A 21,788-nucleotide genomic window follows, 5' to 3' on the forward strand; every position below is an offset into this window, starting at 1 on the left:
AATGTCTACTAGTCAAAAGTAACCAGTTAGAAAATCGAATAAGTCTGGCAAAATAAAATTTGTAGTGGACTATCTGAAGAGCATTCCTACATACTTAGTTGTTTGTTTCAAATACTTTGTAGACACAAAAAGACATCGGACAACAATGGATGTCAAGTGACCGTTGCAATAGTTTACATACACCTTCAGTGAGTTAAAACAGGATAATATTTGCAAATTAAATTATGTATTTGATTTGTTTCTGCTATTTGATCGGATTTGTTTCTCTTTGGCACATTCCCCGTATTTTCATATATAATTGGGTTATATGTATATTGTTGTTGTAAAGGGTCTTCTGTTGCTTTCGTCTTTTCATGTTTTCTCTAGTAAATTTTCAACGTTAGAGTTGCAACAATTCCAGCGGAGATTATATCATGTATCCCAATATTTCAAAGAGCAAAACGGGGTATTTTTCGCCGCTTAGACTGCGTGCTGTCGTTTGTACAATAGATGGCACTTCTGTATAAATTATAAAGATCATAAACAGAACTGCAAGAACCGGTCATAGTCAGTACGCAAGTTTAAGTTTTCAACAAGGGAAATAAAGAAACAACAGTATACCGCTGTTCTAAAGTCATAAATCGATTGAGAGAAAACATATCCGGGTTACAAACGAAAACCGAGGGAAACACTTTAACTGTAAAAAGAAAACAAGGAAACAATAGAAACAATGAAGTGCAACCAAATACAAACGACAATGCAACACACACAGAAACAAACTATAAGATAACAACTGCCATTTTACCGACTTGGTACATAACATTTTAAGAAACAGTTGTAATAAAAGTCCTTAAAGTACAGTAGTACGTAAAAAGGCGGCAGATTGGAGCCGACAAAAGGCTAAATTTTCTGGAATAATATTTTGCTGATAGAAGATATGATTTATCCAAATTACCATCAAACAACAACGCCATTACGCGTCATCAAATAAATTTTAAAAAAAACATCACCAGAAGTGTCAAAAATTCAATTATATCATTGTGGAATATCGAAATATAATTCTCGAATATGCCATTAGTGAAAGCTGAAAAAATATATTTTATGGAAGCACCTAATTTAGACAAAAACTGTGTTGGACCTGTGATCCGACGGCAAACCTAATTTTATATAAAAAAAACACCAACATATTAATGATCATATGCATGCATACGTGTAGAAATAAATTGAACGTTAAGATAAACAAAGACCATGGTGTATAAGTTCATGAAACAAAATCGCTACACGCAAAAGAAAATAAATCAAACAAATAACTTGTTGTTTATGTTTTTTTAAATCCAAGCCAGGACTTGAAAAAGATGTAATGTATGCAGGAGTAAAAAAAACAAAAATGCAGATGAAAGAATGACATACTGTTCTAATAAACTAATTAAACAATTACGGAGACAACAAGTATTTACATAATAAACACAATGATATTGCTATGTTCACTGCATGTGAATCACTAGAAAACATCTGTAGATAAAAACACTTGCATCTATTGGACAGTTTTTTAGAAGATATCTTTTGTTTTTATTAAATTTAAAGTACCTGTACATGCTGCGTTTCTATGTCCAGTCAAAATATATATAAGTACAAAAATGTAATGTATGCCTTGGATTCCAGGTAATCAGTGTATATCGATCTGTAGATAAAGACACTTCATAGCAGCACGTAAACAACAACACATTCAAAGAATGCAACAAATGACTTTAATTTCTTTGTATTGTATTTATTATATAAAACTTGCAGGTTGTCTGAAATTATTATACAATATCAGGAAAAAGTTTATATGAGATTTCTTTCAATGATTTTATAAGGTGCAGGTATTGTAATATTACCAGATCCACCTAACTCTACTTTTTGATTTGTTCCCTCGGGCAAGGTTATCTTGAACTTTTGCAGTATCGTTGCAAAAATCAAATGAAGTTCTGGTTTAGCAACAGTTTCGCCTAGACACACACGTCTGCCTGCAGAGAATGGTAACCAGCTTTCTGGTTTCATACCAAGTTTTCCATTTCCGTCGAGGTAGCGTGTCGGATCGAATTTCTCCACGTCTTTCCAGTATCTAGGATCATGGTGAAGTGCCCAGTGATTGATCATAACCATTGTATCCTTTGGGACATCATAACCTCCTGTAAATCATAAAACATATAATTCCTGCAGTAATTTCGAGAAAGAGAAGAAATTTCAACCTGAATGCACAACTTTAAAAATGTGTCTTCATTCTTGTTATCTTTTACTTCATAGACTTGCAAATGAAACGCGAGTCTGGTCTTCAAAACTATGGCCTGGTATTTTTTATGAGTACCATAAGTGTTCCATGAAGTAGTTCAAATTAATTTCATGTTTTCATTACAATATGATTAAATCCTAGCAGATTTTGTCAAACTTTTCTTTTATTATCACCTAAAATTTAGAAAACAAATCTAAATGATAACTTATTTAGTGGAATGTTTCTAATGGTTAAGTCGTTAAAATTAACCTTCACCTGTATTTCATTGTCCATGACATTCTTATAAAATTTTAAAAGATTGATGAAGTTTATAAAATAATCATTTGAAAATTAAAAGAAACTTGGAAGTTGCCGCGGAACCCTGTGTCAGCATCATCTTATAAAGTTATAGTATATATCAAACTATGTTCATTTATCAGAACAATATGCGAAAAACAAATTCTCGATTAAGAAGAAACTTCAGTCTCATTTTTGAAATTATATGGAGGTAAATAATAGTAAAACACGTTTAATAATTCTATGCGTCCGAAGCGTTTTCTGGATTTACTTTCATCAGGGGCGCTAAAAGCCAAACATTTGATATCCGAATATGTATAAGTACCAAAACCGTTGAAGAGCTATATGACAAAAATACCTAAAATAATTAGCCAAATTCATGTCTAAAATATTTAAACCTCATACTATAATGTTACCGTAAAAAAAACTATGATACATTTTTTAACCTGAATATGAACTGAAACAAAACTAATGCAATTTAAGGTAGATTCATGGTATACCGCCATCTTGGATTGCACAATCGTAGTACAAAATCGGTTTAATTATTTGCCTAAATCTGCAAATTGGAGACAGATTTGCAATTCAATGGTTAGACTGTTTTTTCTATTTGAAGACAAATTGTTAATTAATCGTATTATTCAAAATGTTTTAACAAATATCAATTTTTTTGGTATAAAAATTATTTTTTTCAAATGAGCCATTTAAGGGGAAATAACTCTTTTAGTACAAAATTTATACTGGGCTAATAGGGATTTTTTTTATTTTTACTTGTAGCAAGAAAACAAGTTCGGTGACACCATGTTTTCTTTTTATTTTCTTAAAACATATTATGAAACCTTTCTTCTAACAATTTATTTCAAAATTCTATCTCATAGAAATTTTTTTAAGCACACAAATGAACAAACTAACCAAATTTTGTCAATTTTCAACGACCCATAGCTTGAAAAATAGCACGGTGACCCATACTTTTTATTAAATTTTTGAAAAGAGCATAATAAAATCTTCATTTTGGCAAATTATGAAAAAATTCTGTCTCAAAAAATATATACTTGTGATCTACCTTAATCAGTACAATAAAAATAAAAAAAAAAGAGTTTCTGAGGTAGGAAAAGTTTTTATTTGTTTTTAAAACACTGCAATCACATACTGAACCTGAATATTCCCACGAAGAGGATAACAATGTCCTATTTCATTATCTTACATATTTTTTTTCAAATTTCAAGGATTTGGTATAATGCATTTTATCTATCATCTGTAAGCTAAAGAAATATCTTTTTTATATAACTAACGGGTATTCTTCTTAAACGGTAAATAGAAAATCCATTAAAATCGTACATGACCTGTATTTTAAGTTCCATAACATAGTGTTGGTATGTCAAAAGATTTGGTAAAGTGGTAGTTTAATTACCTTTCAAAACCAACCTACTGATATGGGGACAGATATGAATCTCACAATATACTCCTCTGCTAAACAAAGAAGAAAACAATTGAAATAGCAAAATTTGGCCAAGTAAGTATATTATGACATGTAAGAAACATTTCCAATAAGTATACATATATGTTTTAATATGATTATCACGATATTTCTCTAATTGATAAAGAATAGAATATAAACAAGTATTCATAATCAACTTTCGATTTTTTTTATTTAGTTTGCTCAATACGATGTCACAGTATTCTTGCCATATAGTTCTTATTACATTGATAAACAAGAATGTGTCCCCAGTACACGAATGCCCCACTCGCACTATCATTTTCTATGTTCAGTGGACCGTGAAATTGGAGTAAGCCCTCTAATTTGGCATTCAAATTAAAAAGATCATATCATAGGGAACATGTATACTAAGTTTGAAGTCGATTGGACTTCAACTTCATCAAAAACTACCTTGACCAAAAACTTTAACATGAAGCGGGACAGACGGACGAACGAACGGACGGACGAACGGACGGACGAACGAACGGACGAACGGACGCACAGACCAGAAAACATAATGCCCCTCTACTATCGCAGGTGGGGCATAAAAAAACACAATTCGTTCAATGAATTCGGGCTGAAATGATGTAGTTAGTATATGCAAAATGCTCGACAAAGTCTTCCTAGTTATAATAGTAAATTAACATTTGAACTATAAAATATATTCTACAGAACACTGAACCAGCAACATTGAGTTTGATGTGACGTTTATTTTCGCTGAACTAGTATACATTATTTTTAGGGACCAGATGAAACCCGCCTCCGAGTGTAGAATTTCCTCACTGTGTTGAAGACCCATTGGTGGCCTTGTGTAGTTTTGCTCTTTGGTCGACTTGTTGTCTCTTTGACACATTCCCGGTTTACATTCTCAATTTTGTATAATTACCACAAGATGCAGTGAATGAATGAATTGCATTATTGAAAGAAAATATAAAGTCTCCATATTGGATAAGTAAAACGATTGTTAAAACATTGTTAAAGTCTGTTTTATTAAAATACTCACCAACTCGTGTGTCACAAATTGTACTATGAGGTAGACCTACAGGAACAGCTGTACCAAGCCTCATAGCTTCGTGTAAGGTGGCTTCTGTATAGCTGAGATTTTCTCTATCTTTGACTGTTGGTAATCTATCATTTCCTATTTAAACACAACAACGTAATTTAATCATTGTGTTAAATAATCATGCTATTATTTTTTGTACGACTGATTAAAATTAATCATTATTATAATTGGTTTAATTACAAGTTGAACAACAGACCCCAGAAACCAGGTTTAATCCACTTATTTCTAAGGAAATGCCTGTACCAATATGAAAGTTGTTTTCCAATTGTATGATGTGTTTGAGCTTTTAATTTTGCTTTTTGATACGGAAATTTCCATTTTAAATTTTCTAGGAGTTCGGTATGTTTTATATTTTAAAATTTATGAAAACACTGACAATATTAATCTGATTATCAAGATATTTTTCAATTTAAAAAAGACAGTAACATTGCATCTTTTTGCATAAAAGATGTATTTTACTTGGCAATATTCTTTTTTTTTACTTTATCAATTGAACAATCAAGGAGACATATTTCACAGACCAATACCATGTCACAGTGTTATTTTAATATAATTACATTAGATGTATGTTTCATTATAATACTTTATTCTGATTAGCTAACAGCACATCACGTGTTATTCCGTAAGCAATTGTATCACTCAGTAATACTTTTCATTCATGATAGCACGTGGTCCCACAATAAAGTGCACAGGTGAATTAAATAAAAACAATATAAAATTCGTTTTTTCTTGATCATAGCTAAAAAATGTAATTATAAGTATTGAATGCTTCTTTTTGTAACTTCATAGGTTGTAAAAGCGTTGACCGTGCGCATATTTTTAGAATGAAGCGCTTCCGCGCTTCATACAAAATGTACTTCGGTCAACGCTTTTACACCTCAATGAATTTACAAAAAGAAGCATTCAATTCTTAAATATATCTTGTTACATAGAAAAATATTTGTTAAACATTTAAAAAATATTTGATCATGTTTTTTTAAGTTGACTGTTGGATAATGAGATAATAAAATATGAATTCACTATCATAAATAAACCTTTGATGTAGAACCTGTGTTTTTAAGTATAACCAAATATTTCAATGTGTGATAGAAGTTGCACCATATTTATAAAAGAGAATAAACATGATCAGATATATATACCTCTTTATGTACAAATTTGTCCCCGATAAAATACATAAAAGCTTTAGAAAAAACTCATTAAGGTACCCGGATTATAATTGTGTACACCAGAAGCGCACTTCGTCTACAAAATACTCATCAGTGACATTCGTATTAAAAAAAAAAGGCCAAATACAGTGCGAAGTTAAAGACCATTGATGACCAAAATTCCAAAAGGTTTTGTTCAATACAGCTAAGGTAATTTATTCTTGTGGTAGAAAAGCCTTAGTATTCCGAACAATTCAAAGTTTTATATACAGTTAATTTCTAAATATGACATTATCAATGACAAGGAAATGACACAGGCAAACTTTATAGTACTCACCAACAACTCTGTCTATTTCTTCCTGAACTCTACTCTGAATTTCTGGTAAACCGGCCATATAACGTACAGCAAAACCTAACGTTATTCTTGATGTGTCGATACCAGCTATTAAAGGCAATTTTCAATAGATTTTTAATAGTGAGGCCAGAAAACAAAGAAAGTTAATGAGTTCATATTGGGCTTAGAGTAACTGCAAATTCTCTTAGAGTGGCATACGTTTCTTTTTTCATTTTGATTTATTAAGATCTTTCCAACGCACTGTTTTCATAATGTGTTATTTCACCACAGTCTCCGTTTGAATGGAGAGCGGAAAAAAGGTTTAATCGGGCAACATTTCCATGTGCCTATAACAAGTCAGGCCCCTTGTCCAAGTGGTTGCTGGTCACAAATTTCATAAATTTAATTGATATTACACAGCTTTAAATTTTATGAAGGGCTATTGTTCATATTTAATCTATTGAAGCACTGAATCCGTTTTGTATGTACTGATTCTAATATAACGACTTATTGATGTCAAGCAGTATAATCACAGTATATCTACTTTAAGCGCAAACACATTTATACAAAAACTGAGGCTCGAACCATTTGACCATTAGGCAAAAAGGTTTCGCTTTATGTTTAAGCCCTCATTGTAACTTTTAGATAATTAACAACAATAAAAACGGCATTCGTTCGCTTTCATTTTCGACAGGTGACAGGAGGGACCGGGTACGGAGTCATGCAATAAAACATCATATCCGTCATTTCTCATTGTGTTTTGATATGTACAATACTATGTATGATATAGTTCATCTGTCATAGATGCGTCAACTCAACTCTAAACATATGCATGTAATAATAATTTTCTAACATGTGTTTCAGATGCTATCACAACAGTTACTCATTTGAACTCACCGCTAAAAATGTCGAATACAGTTTGTCTAAGATGTGTTTCGGATAACTTAGACAACATTTCCCTGTTCTCTTCATGCTCCGCTTCTTTTCTTGCCAGTATCAAGGAATCCGTAAAATCTCTTATATTGTCTAAAAACATTAAAAAGTTTATTTCTATACACTTTGAGTTTAAACAATTTATTGAAAACAAAAGTTTGGCAGTGTAAACAGATCAAGTGAAAATACAATATATTCACTAAGACGTTTTTGTCAAGTACACGAATATCGCATTCAATATGGTCTAGCTATTTTTATGGCCCCGTAACGAAGTTGTCGATGCCATATAGTTTTACCCTTGTCCAAAATTCCGTAATTCCGTCATTCCGCAACAAACCACTATACGGAGTTTTTCCTAAACGCCTTCAGATATTGGGCTCATTTTTGGTATGTGAGTTAACCATGATGAGTTACAGATCAAGTTATATTTTGTTCTGCTCTGCTGATTTTTGCCGAAATTACGGGCTATGGACTTTGATAAATCATTGAAAATCACAGTTATACAGACTTTTTGTCTAAACTCTTTAAGATATTTGGCTGATTTTTGGTATGTGGAGTTACTCAGGATGAGTTACAGATTAAGTTTAAGCTTCTTTCCGCTCCGCTAATTTTTGCCAAAATTAAAGGTTTACAACTTTGAAAATTGTTGAAAATCACAGTTATACAGACTGTTTTCTATACGCCTCCAGATTTTGAGCTGATTTTTGATATGTGAGACTACCATCATGTTTGTGTCCACATGTGTTATTGAAATTGCAGATTTTTCAACTTTTTGAGACGGGGCCATTCGTGTCGCTTTGACATATCTAGTCTAGACATTAAATTCCAGCACACTCATTATTGTAAATAACGAACAATTTGGGGAATAGATCAATAAGAAATCAAAACAGAAACAAAACAGGTAAGACATTTAAAATTCAAAATATATATTTCATCATGACACTATTGTCAACACAACTGACCAGAGTCAACATCATCTTAATCAATAGACTATAACAGGTACAAACCGATTAAGTAATATGAACTGAAAAATACACCACCATTCCCAATGTTAACTTATAATTGTTTTGAATATACATTGAACGACAAAATTTCTTCCTATGTGACTTAACATTTTCTGACGCCAAAAACGCGAAACAATGAATGTGTTTTTAAATTCGATAGATACCTTTTGTGCTTTTTTGTAAATGCTTGTTTGTTTTGAGATTTTAACACAGTGATGACTGCTGGAACCATATTTTTGGCTATTTTACCGATGTCTGTTTTGTTCACGCATTGTTGTAAATATAACGGAATTTGATGCGACTGTCATACAAGTGAGAGGTCAAGCGCTATAAAACCAGATGAAAATGCCTGTACCAAGTCAGGAATATGACAGTTGTTGTCCATTTGTTTGATTTATTTTATCATTTGACTTTGCCATTTGGTTAGTGACTTTCCGTTTTGAATTTTACTCGGAGTTCAGCATTTTTGTGATTTTACTTTTTGATTGCTCTTTCTTTCAATTTGTTGATGTCTTCGTTTTATTGAAAGAGAACTGGTTGTTTTTTATTGTCTTTTTTAGTTTTATTTAGTTTTATTAAGTCTTTTTTTTTTAATTTCTAGTCAGTGTCATGTCTGTCCTTATATACATACCAATATCAAATGTTTTTTCGTGTTCCTGGAATTTTCTTTTGATAATAGTGATGAGTTCATTCATCGTTTTGCTAAAAGTTCTGTACTTTTTTGTTGTCCATGTCTTATACATGATGGGGAACATATCTTCGACAAAGCCCTTTCCTATCATTTCATTGGCTTCCCTTCTAAGTTTCATAAATCTCATAAAGTCTGGATCATCTAATTCAACACTGAAAAGGTCGATACAATAATAAAAAACATTTACAGCCTAGCACTTATACTAGAATATAAACTCATCATAGATACCATGATTAAATTTTGTATTTACGCCAGACGCGCATTTCGTCTACAAAAGACTCATCAATGAAGCTCGAATCTAAGAAAGTTGAAAAGACCAAATAAAGTACGAAGTTGAAGACCAATGAGAACCAAAATTCCTAAACGTTTTGCCAAATACAGCTATGGTTATCTATTCCTGAGGTAGAAAGACCTTAGTATTTCAAAAATTCGAAAGTTTTGTAAACAGTTAATCTATAAATATGACCATATCAATAATAATTCATGTCAGCACTCTTCCCTCGGGGAATTGAAACTCCACCAGCAGTGGCATCGACCCAGTGGATGAAAACACAGATGAGTTACCTACATTCCAGCCAATAAGACATTACTATGCAATGCCAAAGTGCCTGGAATCGTTTCTTTTCAATGTTTACTAATTTACAAAATTATTAATGTACAATCTATGAAATTAAAAATAATATAAAATCAGAATTTTGAGTCCTCAATGTTCTTAAACTTCGTGTTTTATTTTGGCCTTTTTAACTTTTTTGATTCGAGCGTCACTGGTGAGTTTTGTAAACGAAACACGCGTCTGGCGATCTAATTGTAATTCTGGGGTGGTGTTCTTGACGCTATCTTACTAGGATTAGGACGTGTCCTAAGACAATCTTATGACACGTCTTTCTCCTAAGTCGTGTTCTCGAAGCTCTCTTAAGTTAGAATTTATCACATTTTTCGTCCTAATTAGGTGTCTTAAGGCCATTCTATCTTTATCCAAACTTTAAAAAAAATTTGGATCTCGCTTTATGCTCAATACTTTACGTGAAAAAGAACACAAAATGAAACGAACCATCGGTCATTAACTCGTCACTCGTACATAAAGAAAGTGTGCAAGATTTTAAACTTTGACGTATAGTTGTTACTTTCTGTGTCATGTTGGTCTCTTGTGGAGAGTTGTCTCATTGGCTTTCATACCACACCTTCTTTTATATTTATCATAAAAATTACTTCAACGATTTAAAATATCGCACTTAGGATATGTTTAGGATGTGCTTACATGGTACGTCTGAGATATCCTCGAGACAAAACTTAAGAGTGTCCTAAGATGATCCTAAGTCCATCCTAAAATTGGTCTTAGGATGTGTCTTAGGAAAAATCCTAGGATACTTTCGAGAACACCACCCCTGGTATCTATGATGAGTTTATATACTTGTTTCAGTTTAAGATATCTCGCTTTCTCAGGGTTTAAAAATACATTTTAAACTACTGTAGTAATTTTAAAATAAAACAGAAAAATATTGAAAACCATACAATATTTATAATCTATGACTTATTTAACCAGAGTCAGGCAATGTTTGACAAAAACTGTTGAATATTATTACATAGTCTTGAGTTTAAATTTGATGGAACTGTCTACATTGGCTTCTACTGTAATGCTTATAAGTTCTTTGTTTACCTTTCGCCAAAACATACAGCAGTCATGATATTGTACACCATTAAATCAATGTACTTTGCTGGATTAAATGGTCCATTTTCTTTGGCCATTAAAGGTAAACATTTCTTCATTGAAGCATGAAGAACGTCCTCTAAACGATTCCCTGCCAAATATTGCCTACAAATAATAAGCTTCCATGTTATAATAATTGCTATCCTTTTTTTCAATAACCAGCATTGATTTTTTTTCTTTTTCAAGGTTAACAATTATATTGTTTAACATAAAAATGATAACCAGCTTTCACCTAGCACACTGGTAAACAGCACTACATAAGAACAAACAGTAAAATTCAGTTGCAAATGGCCTACCTCAATAGATCCGTATGGAGTGTATATTATACATCAGCATTCCTAATCTTAAGTTGGTTTTACTGAATTCCTTCAAATCTTCAACATGTTTTCATTTACTCTCATTTGGGACCTACTACAATAGCACCATCAAACTCAAATTAATATTTGATACACCATATCTGATGAAAAATTTGTTTTCAGTAGAATATGTGATTGATAAGGCTGTAATTCATGATTTATTTTAACAATATTTATAGAATATCTAATCCAAGAATTCTGATTTAGAAACATATTCAACGAATTTCCGAACAACACATACACAAACGCACGTATTGCATGCGTTAATAACGATTATTGTTTAGTCAGGGGCTAATTTATTAGGCTATTTGAACTCTTGGAATGGTTATTCTTTTTATTACACTGACCATTGACTTTTTCATGGAAATAAAGTAGAAGTGCAGTATTAATACAAAACCTTTTTATAAAGACAAAAAGACCCACAAAAAACTACTTAGATTTTAATTTCGGATATATTTATGATGTCCTATCACTCAACAATTTCCGTTTTAGTGAATACATTCATATCATATGAACTTGAGATCAAGATACTACCATAACTAGTAGGTCTGTTCATAACTTGATATTTTCCACGATATTGACACTGATTGACCGCTTCAAACTAGAATCTTTGACAAACGTGATGATTTCAACTTTTCAATTGTCCACTTTCCATTCCTCAGCGGTGAAATACCCTTTTCTCCATATCACGGCCGACACTCGGCTAACCGAGAGATTGGTCGGTTAATCTATATAGAGTATGCGGCTATATGGGCGATTGGTCTGTTAATCGGGTTAGTTATACGTCTGTTAAGAGTAAAACGCTTAATTTAATGTTAAACTCTATTTCATATACAGATTTTTGGCATGTTATAAGAACCAAATCAAAAAAAGAAAAGTGTCTGACAAAATGATATCTATCATAGAAGATTTTCTTAGTCTGTGCAGTTTTCAGTAAAACTAAAAGGCGTCGCGCAAGTATGTAGTATTTATGCTTATACGCATAGCAATTTTTTTAATAAAAGGCGAAACAAACAAATTTAGATATCATTTAATGGACAACAAATAGTACTGTGGTTCTAAAAAATAAATTGACCTTTAGAAGTAAATATTTCATAATTGTAAAATAACGTGAACAATACCACGTTTTAGTGAAAATTATGGGAATAAAGTCTGTTAATGGGTTGGTCAATTGAAATGTGTCAGTTAAGAGTTATTTAGCCACGACAATAATTTTGCTACCTTTATATTTTCCCCTTGAAAAATTTAAGAATGAGATGTTTGGTATTTTATTACAGTTCGTGAGTAAACAAAAATGACAATACGGTGCCACAGTATCCTAGAAAGAGCATTTTTATTTTGACTTTCTTTGCATTTTATTGAAGGGTGTGTCACATCAATATAGCGTGATATGGATTGGCCTCTGGAATATGCATGCATTTTTGATTGACGTTTTCAATCAGCCTTAATTTTTGTGTCTGTTCGAAGTAGCACGTTATCAATTTTCGACTGAAAGTGTATTTTTAATACAACACAGGGTACATATAACGTGTGCTCGTGCCACAGTATCCTAGAAAGAGCATTTTTATTTTGACTTTCTTTGCATTTTATTGAAGGGTGTGTCACATCAATATAGCGTGATATGGATTGGCCTCTGGAATATGCATGCATTTTTGATTGACGTTTTCAATCAGCCTTAATTTTTGTGTCTGTTCGAAGTAGCACGTTATCAATTTTCGACTGAAAGTGTATTTTTAATACAACACAGGGTACATATAACGTGTGCTCGTTCACATATGAACATGATATTTGTCACTTGACGTTAAACCCTAATTCGTCAGCATCATCCAATTGGTTCTTTTCTTCTATTACTTAATCATAATTATGTTGTTTACAAATCACTCTAAAGAAGTAAACGGAAAGGAGCGAATGCAGCTACATTTGGTTAGTTTAAGTTTCAATTCATTTTATTCCGTTTAGTTCCTTTCTACATAAGTGCAGAGGAGAACTACAGTTGTCTATGGTGGCCGTTGAAGTCCATTTCGCGTTTTCGCGATTTCGCCTTTCATATTCTATAGGGCGAAAACGCGAAATCGCGAAGTCGAAAACGCGAAAACGCAAGGTCGATAACGAGAAATCGGTTTCGCGTTTTCGCCATATAGAATATGTAAGGCGAAAACGCTAAAGCGCTAAAACGCAAAATGGCACTAACCTGCCACCATTGTTGTCCGCATGTAAACTTCTAGAATTTGTCACCAATATAAGTACATCGCAATCTGTTACTGTTTCAACAGCCATTGGTGTTTCATGTGTGTATTCTTAAACAAGTATTATTTTGCTCTCGTTTTTAGCAATGTATCACTCTCTACTGTCCTTATATATTATTCTATATTCTGCGTTTCCATCCAGATTCTCGTGTATACCATGAGGGTCCGGATTGGGGGTATTGTTTATTTCTGTATTCTTTAAATTGCTATTTCATTTTTTTCTACATTTTATTTATCTTACTCATTATTCTTTCTTTATTTTTCATATTTTGTCATCCCAATATATTTTACCTACTGATGTTTAGTTACATTACGACGTTTATCTCTGATTTATATACCGGTTACCAATGTAGATGACAAATTTGTGTCATTCATGACAATTAAACAGAATCAACATGATATATGCGATCATTCTTGGATGAAATTAATATTACTTTAATATAACACTTTTTGAAACCATTTTTATCAATTTTCAATTTCATGTGTTGTTTCCGTATATGTTATGTTTCATTGCTCATGTGTTGTTTTCGAATATTTTAGCCGCTCGTCTTGAGCCTACTCATTTGATCCGATAACACCCCATATAGCAATAAAATTATACTTTTATTGCCATTCATAACTCCTAACAGACCAATTAACAGACCGGGTTTTATACATCCGACCCATTAACAGACCAGGTTTTAAATAAAGATTTATTTATGTCACCAAAAAACAGATTTTCGTGTAGATTTTTCACACAATGATATCAATATGGTTAACAAACATAATGCCTTTCTTTTTTCGATGTTCAAAATATTGAATGCAAGTAAATTTAACCAATGTGTCATTTTGTGTACATTTTATGTGTGTAAAATGGGTATAAATTTATTGATGAGTAACCCGCCTTTTCATTTTATAGATCGTACATCGAAGCTAGAAAAATAATAATTACACCACTGAATTCAGTATATTGAATTGTTTTGTTAGACATGAATACTTTTTATGATGAAAATATATTTAGAAAGTTATACAATGAAACATGCTGAACTTTCAATGATTTTCTCGATAACACCTGATTAACAGACTTTAGCCAACCCGATTAACAGACCAACCGTCGATATAGCCGCATACTCAATATAGATTAACCGACCAATATCTCGGTTAGCCGAGTGTCGGCCGTGATAATAGGGTGTCTAAAAAATAATTGATACGCAACACTCGTATCTGTTCATGACATACATACTTCATTAGCTTGTGTTTACTCGTTACGCAGAACTGTCTCGACATAGCTGCCGAGGAAGAACGACGGAAATTGACACTACACAAGTTTTAAGGTCACCATCACGAATTGGTTGACCAATACAACATAATTGTTTCTCACTCACTAGCGACACGATTTCGTTCGTCGTCTTGGATGTTTAGATACCAGAATAGTAGTCTAATCTGTAAATTAACGATTGTATTATATTTCCGACTATGTCGTTTTGAACGTTTGTGGATTCGCACGGTGGTGGATGAATGCATATCAAGCGACGCTTAGCGTGATAACTCACCCGGTGGCATTCCTTTTTTAAGTCTATACGAGTATCTAGCTTTTGTGTGCTACTTTCATTTCACTTCTTGGTCGATTTATGAGATTTCTCAGCTCTTTGAAATTTGTATTTGGTTTTGAAATTTTAGTTTTTTAAATCTCTAGCATCAATATAGATTCACTATTTGTCTTAATCTGCATCTGGTGAATTTTTAAAAATGTTTACCTTAATGCCTTCCCAGCAATTTTTCTGTGCAGTTTCCATGTTGGTGTATAATTAGCAAAAGCAATATCTTTACTTTCCTCCGTGAACATGTGAACTGCAAGTAAAATGTCTTACTAATACAAAATTTACTGATGTCACAAAAAAGATAATCTATGTTTTTAATTTACAATTATTAAAATGTATTCTTTTACATGTCAAGTGAGGAATAATTACTTGTTTTTTTTTCTACCAAACTATAAAATTTAAAACAAAGTCGGTTATTGGAAAACAGATTGTGATAGTATACAGGGTCCAGGGAAAACTTATTTGTAACTGAATGCATTCTCTAATGTTAATCATTTTCTAGCTTTTCTGCAAAAAATAACAAATATCATCTGGTGTAAATTCCGTGGCGGACGATGGTTTTTTTTTCATGTGATAGGGGTGGTTGCCCTATGGACAGCCCACCTCTGTCTCGTCCAGGCTTAGGTCCTGGCAATTTGTAAATTCTCATTTAAAAAAGTATTCATCAAGTTGTACAATCTTAAACACTTAAAAAAAATACATGTGAATTTGTCATATTTCTGCTAATTCACTTCTATGAAGAAAAAATTATGAAATATAAATACCTATATGTCATTTCAAACTTAAAATTCGATTAAATATTTTACAGAGTCGGAGATACGCCCAAAGATTATTAACGGACAGACTTTTCATAGACGAAGGGGACTTGTAAAATGAACGAAATTTGAAAACAAATAGGATTTATCCCGGTTAAGATATGACATTATATAGTCTACACATATAACTGGAAAAAAAGACGGTCTGTTCTAGGTTTTAGAGAATAGTCAATAATGGGGGGATGTGCAGAATAAGGAGCAAAACTTATAAAACAAAAGATCAAATATGCAACAAAATAAAGAACAGAAATAATGGGTTGCTAAAATATAAAGATAAGAGAACAACAGGCAAAATAAATAAATGATAGAGAAAATTGTATAAAAAATCTAAGAATTTTAAATGAAGGACCTGCACTCAAACCATCTTATACATCTATTTTTCTGAGACCAAATGATTAACGGAAAGAATTATAAGTTTCAACTTTACTGCTTGATTTTTTTTTCACAAAGATAAATGACATTGAGAAGAATAGGATGTATCTAGTTAAAATATGATAGTATCTAGAATTTACCCGAATGAATTGATGGTCTATTTGCGAAATCAGCTTTGCTTTTGACTAATGCTTCTGTGACACTATTGATATCATTTAAAACAACCATCTGATAAGGTCCTTTAAAGAAAGAAAAAATAGGTTTATGTAAGCTTTCATTTTGTTCTAACCAATTGGAAAATAAGGGGGGTATGATATTGTTAAACAGGTATAACCATTTGAGGGTGTTTGTTTAATCTTTATTCAATATTCAACATTCATATACAATAGATATATTACATATTTATTTTTACACAAATTTATTACAAGACAATGTTTTAAAGTATAATGATATATATCATCAACACATTAACCAAAAATTAAATACTATTAATTCATATCCCTTATGAAGTATTGAAGACAGAAAACGTGATCGCCGTCCTAAATTCTATGTTTCAACTAGTTTTCGACACGAGCATTGTACCATCATTATGGCACCAGGCCATTATCTGTCCGATACTTAAAGACAAATCATCAGATAAACGCATTCCACTACACTATCGAGGAATCAGTTTGTTGTCGTGTGTTTCGAAGCTGTACAGTGGATTTATAAACAATAGAGTGTCTTCATACCTGGAGGACAATGATTTACTTTCTGAGGAACAAAACGGCTTTCGTAAAAATCGTTCATGTGAGGATCATATATTCACCCTTAACAGCATAATAAAAAACAATCCTAATGTTATTGCCTCATTTATTGATCTAAAAAAGGCTTTTAATTTCGTAGATCGTGATATGTTGCTGTACAAACTGTTTCTTAATAATATTGATGGGAAAATATATAACTCTATTAAAAGTTTATATGTGCAAACAACCGCAAGTATTCGATTAAACAATAAAATGTCCGATTGGTTTTTATGTAACTCTGGTGTAAAACAAGGTGATAATTTATCTCCGACATTATTTTCTGTTTTTATTGATGATCTTGTAGATGAAATCAACCAACTTGGACTTGGTATTAATATTGGAGAATCGAAATTGTCTTTACTTTTATATGCGGACGATATTGTCTTGATGGCCGAGAATGAATGTGATATGCAAAAGATGCTAGATAAATTACATGATTGGTGTAAAAAATGGAGAGTCTTAATTAATACAGACAAGTCAAAAGTCGTTCACTTTAGAGCATCTCGCAAAAAACGGAGCGTATTTCAGTTCAGAATCGGAGGGAACATCTTGCAAATTACAGACAAATATAAATACCTTGGAGTTATTTTTAACGAGAAAAAAGATTATACATCGAATGCTGAAAATCTTTCTGCAGCTGGTGGAAGAGCACTCGGAGCTATTATATCGAAGATACACAGTTTAAAAGAATTTGGTATAAAGACTTATGAAAAACTGTATGTCTCTTGTATTGTACCTATACTCGACTACTGTTCTTCAGTGTGGGGTTTTAAAGACTTAAATTGTGTCGACACTGTTCAAAACAAGGCCATAAGATACTTTTTGGGAGTTCACAAGTTTGCTCCAAAGCTGGCTATCAACGGAGATGTTGGATGGTTACCTTCAAAAGAACGTCGCTGGTGTAATATGGTTAGATATTGGAACCGATTGATGGATATGGACAATAGTAGACTTTATAAAAGGGTGTTCCTATGGGACTACGAATTATCTACGAACAATTGGTCAACTAGTGTAAGATCAATAATGTCTTTAGTTGGTATGGATGATAACTTTCAACAAATGCTAAAATGTGATGTTACTAGCGTCAGAAACAATCTTATGGATATATGTGCAACAAAATGGCATACGAACTTATCTAACTTTCCGAAACTTCGTACATATAGAACTTTTAAATCTACATATTCAACAGAAACATATGTTAAACAAAATTTAAAACGTGGAGAAAGATCGGTACTGGCCCAGTTTAGATGTGGCATTCTTCCGCTAAGATTAGAAACAGGACGTTTTGTTGGTGAGCCAGAATACCAACGGATATGTAGAATGTGCGATTCCGGACATGTTGAAAATGAACTTCACTTTCTGATTGAATGCCAATTTTACAATGGACTACGTAATAAATTATTCTCTGGACTTAGTGAAACCGTATTAAATTTGAATAACAGTGAAAAGTTAAATTTATTATTGTCTGAATATCCTCGAAAAACAGCTCAATACTTAGAACATTCATTAACAAAACGCAGACAACACTTATATTTAAATAATTAACATGTATATATAATTCCTGAGACAATCTGAATTAATACTATAGTATCTATATTTGAAGTGACTTATAGGTCCATTGGGCCGGGTGTAATTTAATTGAAATATTTCAATATTGTACATAATTTGTTATACACAATGTCACTATAATAAACATATTTGTATTTGTATTGTACTATGACACCTTCTATAACCATTTGGGTTGACAATAAATATTTCATAAATATCTTGCACAGTTCATCCGTCTTATCTTTTTTATGATGGGAGAATTTCCTGTTTTAATTCAGTTTTTAACCGTGTGTTTTCTATGTTTCCTATGCCTATTCATAATGTTAAGTTTGCATAATATTTTCTTTTGTGTAAATATCTTATTTTTGGTTGGCTTTTTTTTATTTTTGCCTTCCTTTTTTCGGAAATTAGAAAAACTTTTTTGTTTTATATGTTGATAGATCTTTTTTATCTATGGAAAAGCACTTTGCTATGCTATATTTATCAAAAAGGAGTTGGTACGTCTTCATTCACGGATTAATATGCTCAATCCCAACAGTTTTAAAACAAAACTTACTGAAAACATTATATTTAAATACTAAAATAAAGTATAAAGGTCTATAAAAATCCAAACGGCACTGGTTTTAATCGCTGTATTTCATACTTTTGATTTTACGTATATTTCTCAAGTTTTGAGTAACTTACCTAGACTAACAGTGAACACTGGTCCATATTTCTTTGCATATTTTACAAATATTTCATGTAGAAATTTGGCTTGGATAACTAGAATTGAATAAAACTACATATTAATTCTAGTTAAACATATACCGTACAATATAGATTAAGAGACATTTTTACTTTTTCATGGATTACTATAATGTTTGAATATGGCCTATTATATCAAACATATCTTTCTATCTCTTTGGATCAGCTATATATTAACCAAGTGTACACATTCTACTAATATTGAACTACTTCAGTGTTTCATGTCTTAAACTTCCAATTCATCAGGTAATATCCAATATCAAATTTCTTTAGAGTATTGTGACAACCAAAATTGCTTAAACAAATCAGTGCAGAACAGCAAAAGGTGTCTAAGATCAACTTTTTCTTAAAGTGTTGCAAGCTAAGTATGACCACAATAACACATGTCATGAACCAAATAATTGAACGTGAGGGAATAACATAAGAACTGTATTCCTCCTTATGTATAGAAAAAAGTTAACAACAGGCTAAACGTTTTGTTCAAACAAGGGAAATAGTCTTATTGTTATGCGTTTACTTTTCTACATTGGTTAGAGGTATAGGGGGAGGGTTGAGATCTCACAAACATGTTTAACCCCGTCGCATTTTTGCGCCTGTCCCAAGTCAGGAGCCTCTGGCCTTTGTTAGTCTTGTTTTTTTTTTAATTTTAGTTTCTTGTGTACAATTTGGAAATTAGTATGGCGTTAATTATCACTGGACTAGTATATATTTGTTAAGGGCCAGCTGAAGGACGCCTCCGGGTGCGGTAATTTCTCGCTAAATTGAAGACCTGTTGATGACCCTCTGCTGTTGTTTTTTATTTGGTCGGGTTGTTGTCTCTTTGACACATTCCCCATTTCCATTCTCAATTTTATTATTATTTGTTAGAAATGAAAAAAATAGTCTGATTATTTGTTAAAATTGATAAAATAGTCTTACTACGATAGGATCTAAAAATTCAGGTCGGTCTGGTGAGTGGATTTCTTTTAAAGACTAAAGACGACAGAAGTCATTTGCCGTAGCTATTCTTCATTTGTTCATTAACCATATATTACCTTCATAACTTCCAATTAGAGGCCAGCCAAATGGTCCAGGAGGAAGAGTATACTTCAATCCTTGTCTGAGTTTGTATACAACAAGTAAAACTAGTAGTCCAATAAGAACTGTCTGCACAATGAACGATGTTAAGTTTGAGTACAACATTCTGCAAATATGAAAATACAATTAAAGGTATGATGAGTTCAAATGCTGTAGAATTCTTCACCAATATTACAAAAAAATGGACAAAGATCTTACATGTATAATAAATATACATGTATATAAAAATAAAATTGAAATAGTATCTAGGATATCGTATGTATATATGCAATGTGTTTATAAACCACTAGTACTAAGGAAATGAATTTCAAAAGACAGTATATATTTGCTTCATGTTTTATCTCATTAAGGGTCACCACTGTATTGTGTGCTGATGGTGTAGTTTTTATTGTTCTAACCTCAACAAAGAGAGGTGAAAGATACCAAAGGGGCATTCAAACTCAAAAGTTTAAAACATACTGCTAACGCCATGGCAAACACGAAAAACAACAGGACACAAAACACATATAAGAAATCTGAAAACTGAGCAACACTAACCTCCAAAAAAATCGGCGGTGATCTCGGGTGCTCCGAAAGTTTAAGCCGATCCCGCTTTGCATGTGTCACCATCGTGTTGCATATTTTAGGTTCCGTGTTAGCAGCAACCCTCTCTCAATGAAATTGTGATATAAAATGAAGCTACGAAAAATTGTATCTACTGAGAGATAAATAGTACATATGCAGGCGCTGTTGTGGTGTTGCTACATAGAAATAGAAACTTCACAATTGGGAAGCTGAAATCATCTCTTTAGTCGTAAATTTAAGTGAACAATACAGTGTAGTGATTTCGGTCTTCATACATACCCTTAATTTCAATACCTACCCTAACACATATTATAGATATTTTTGATTAAGCAAATATAGTACAGACCTCTTTGTTAAAACACAATTTAGTTTCATATGTTGTCTTCTGTAGACTGTTGTATGTCTTTTTGTCGTTTTTCGTGTGTTGTCATGGAATTGTAAGTTCGTTTCCTACTTTTCGATTTGACCCTCCCTTTGGTCACTTCCGCCTCTCATTTAAAGTTAGGAACTCAGCCATTAAAGCCTATGTACATGTATTTTCAGATAAGTTACCTTCCTGTCTTGTTTTAAAAAAAAACAAGTATAAACTTGTTCTTTGATTGATTTGCACTTCTCATCAGTTAAAATTGGAACCACACATTTTTTAACGGTAGCATCATCAAATTTGGCAATAATGTACCTCTGATGATAGATTAATCAATAAAAAAAATGTTTGGTGTGGCTCGCCTGAAGTGAAAACAGGGACAAAATCCTGTAGGATATAATTTTCTCACATAGGATTTCACAAATCCTACAAGATAAAGTCATAATTTGGTAGGAAAT

General features: G+C 32.2%; 1 protein-coding gene across 1 annotated transcript; it reads right to left on the reverse strand.

Moving 5' to 3' along the window:
* Positions 1-1,645: 1,645 nt before the first annotated feature.
* On the reverse strand, positions 1,646-20,463 carry LOC143072211 (steroid 17-alpha-hydroxylase/17,20 lyase-like). Its single transcript, XM_076247045.1, has 10 exons — positions 20,360-20,463; positions 19,266-19,343; positions 16,389-16,487; positions 15,218-15,311; positions 10,829-10,984; positions 9,112-9,323; positions 7,441-7,569; positions 6,547-6,651; positions 5,005-5,139; positions 1,646-2,150 (listed from the first exon to the last, which is right to left on the reverse strand). Exons 3-10 carry the CDS (start codon positions 16,474-16,476, stop codon positions 1,804-1,806), a joined length of 1,266 nt encoding a protein of 421 aa, XP_076103160.1. The 5' UTR covers positions 16,477-16,487; positions 19,266-19,343; positions 20,360-20,463; the 3' UTR covers positions 1,646-1,803.
* Positions 20,464-21,788: the final 1,325 nt, after the last annotated feature.

This window comes from Mytilus galloprovincialis, chromosome 4 (assembly GCF_965363235.1).
Source record: "Mytilus galloprovincialis chromosome 4, xbMytGall1.hap1.1, whole genome shotgun sequence".
Taxonomy (NCBI): Eukaryota; Metazoa; Mollusca; class Bivalvia; order Mytilida; family Mytilidae; genus Mytilus; species Mytilus galloprovincialis.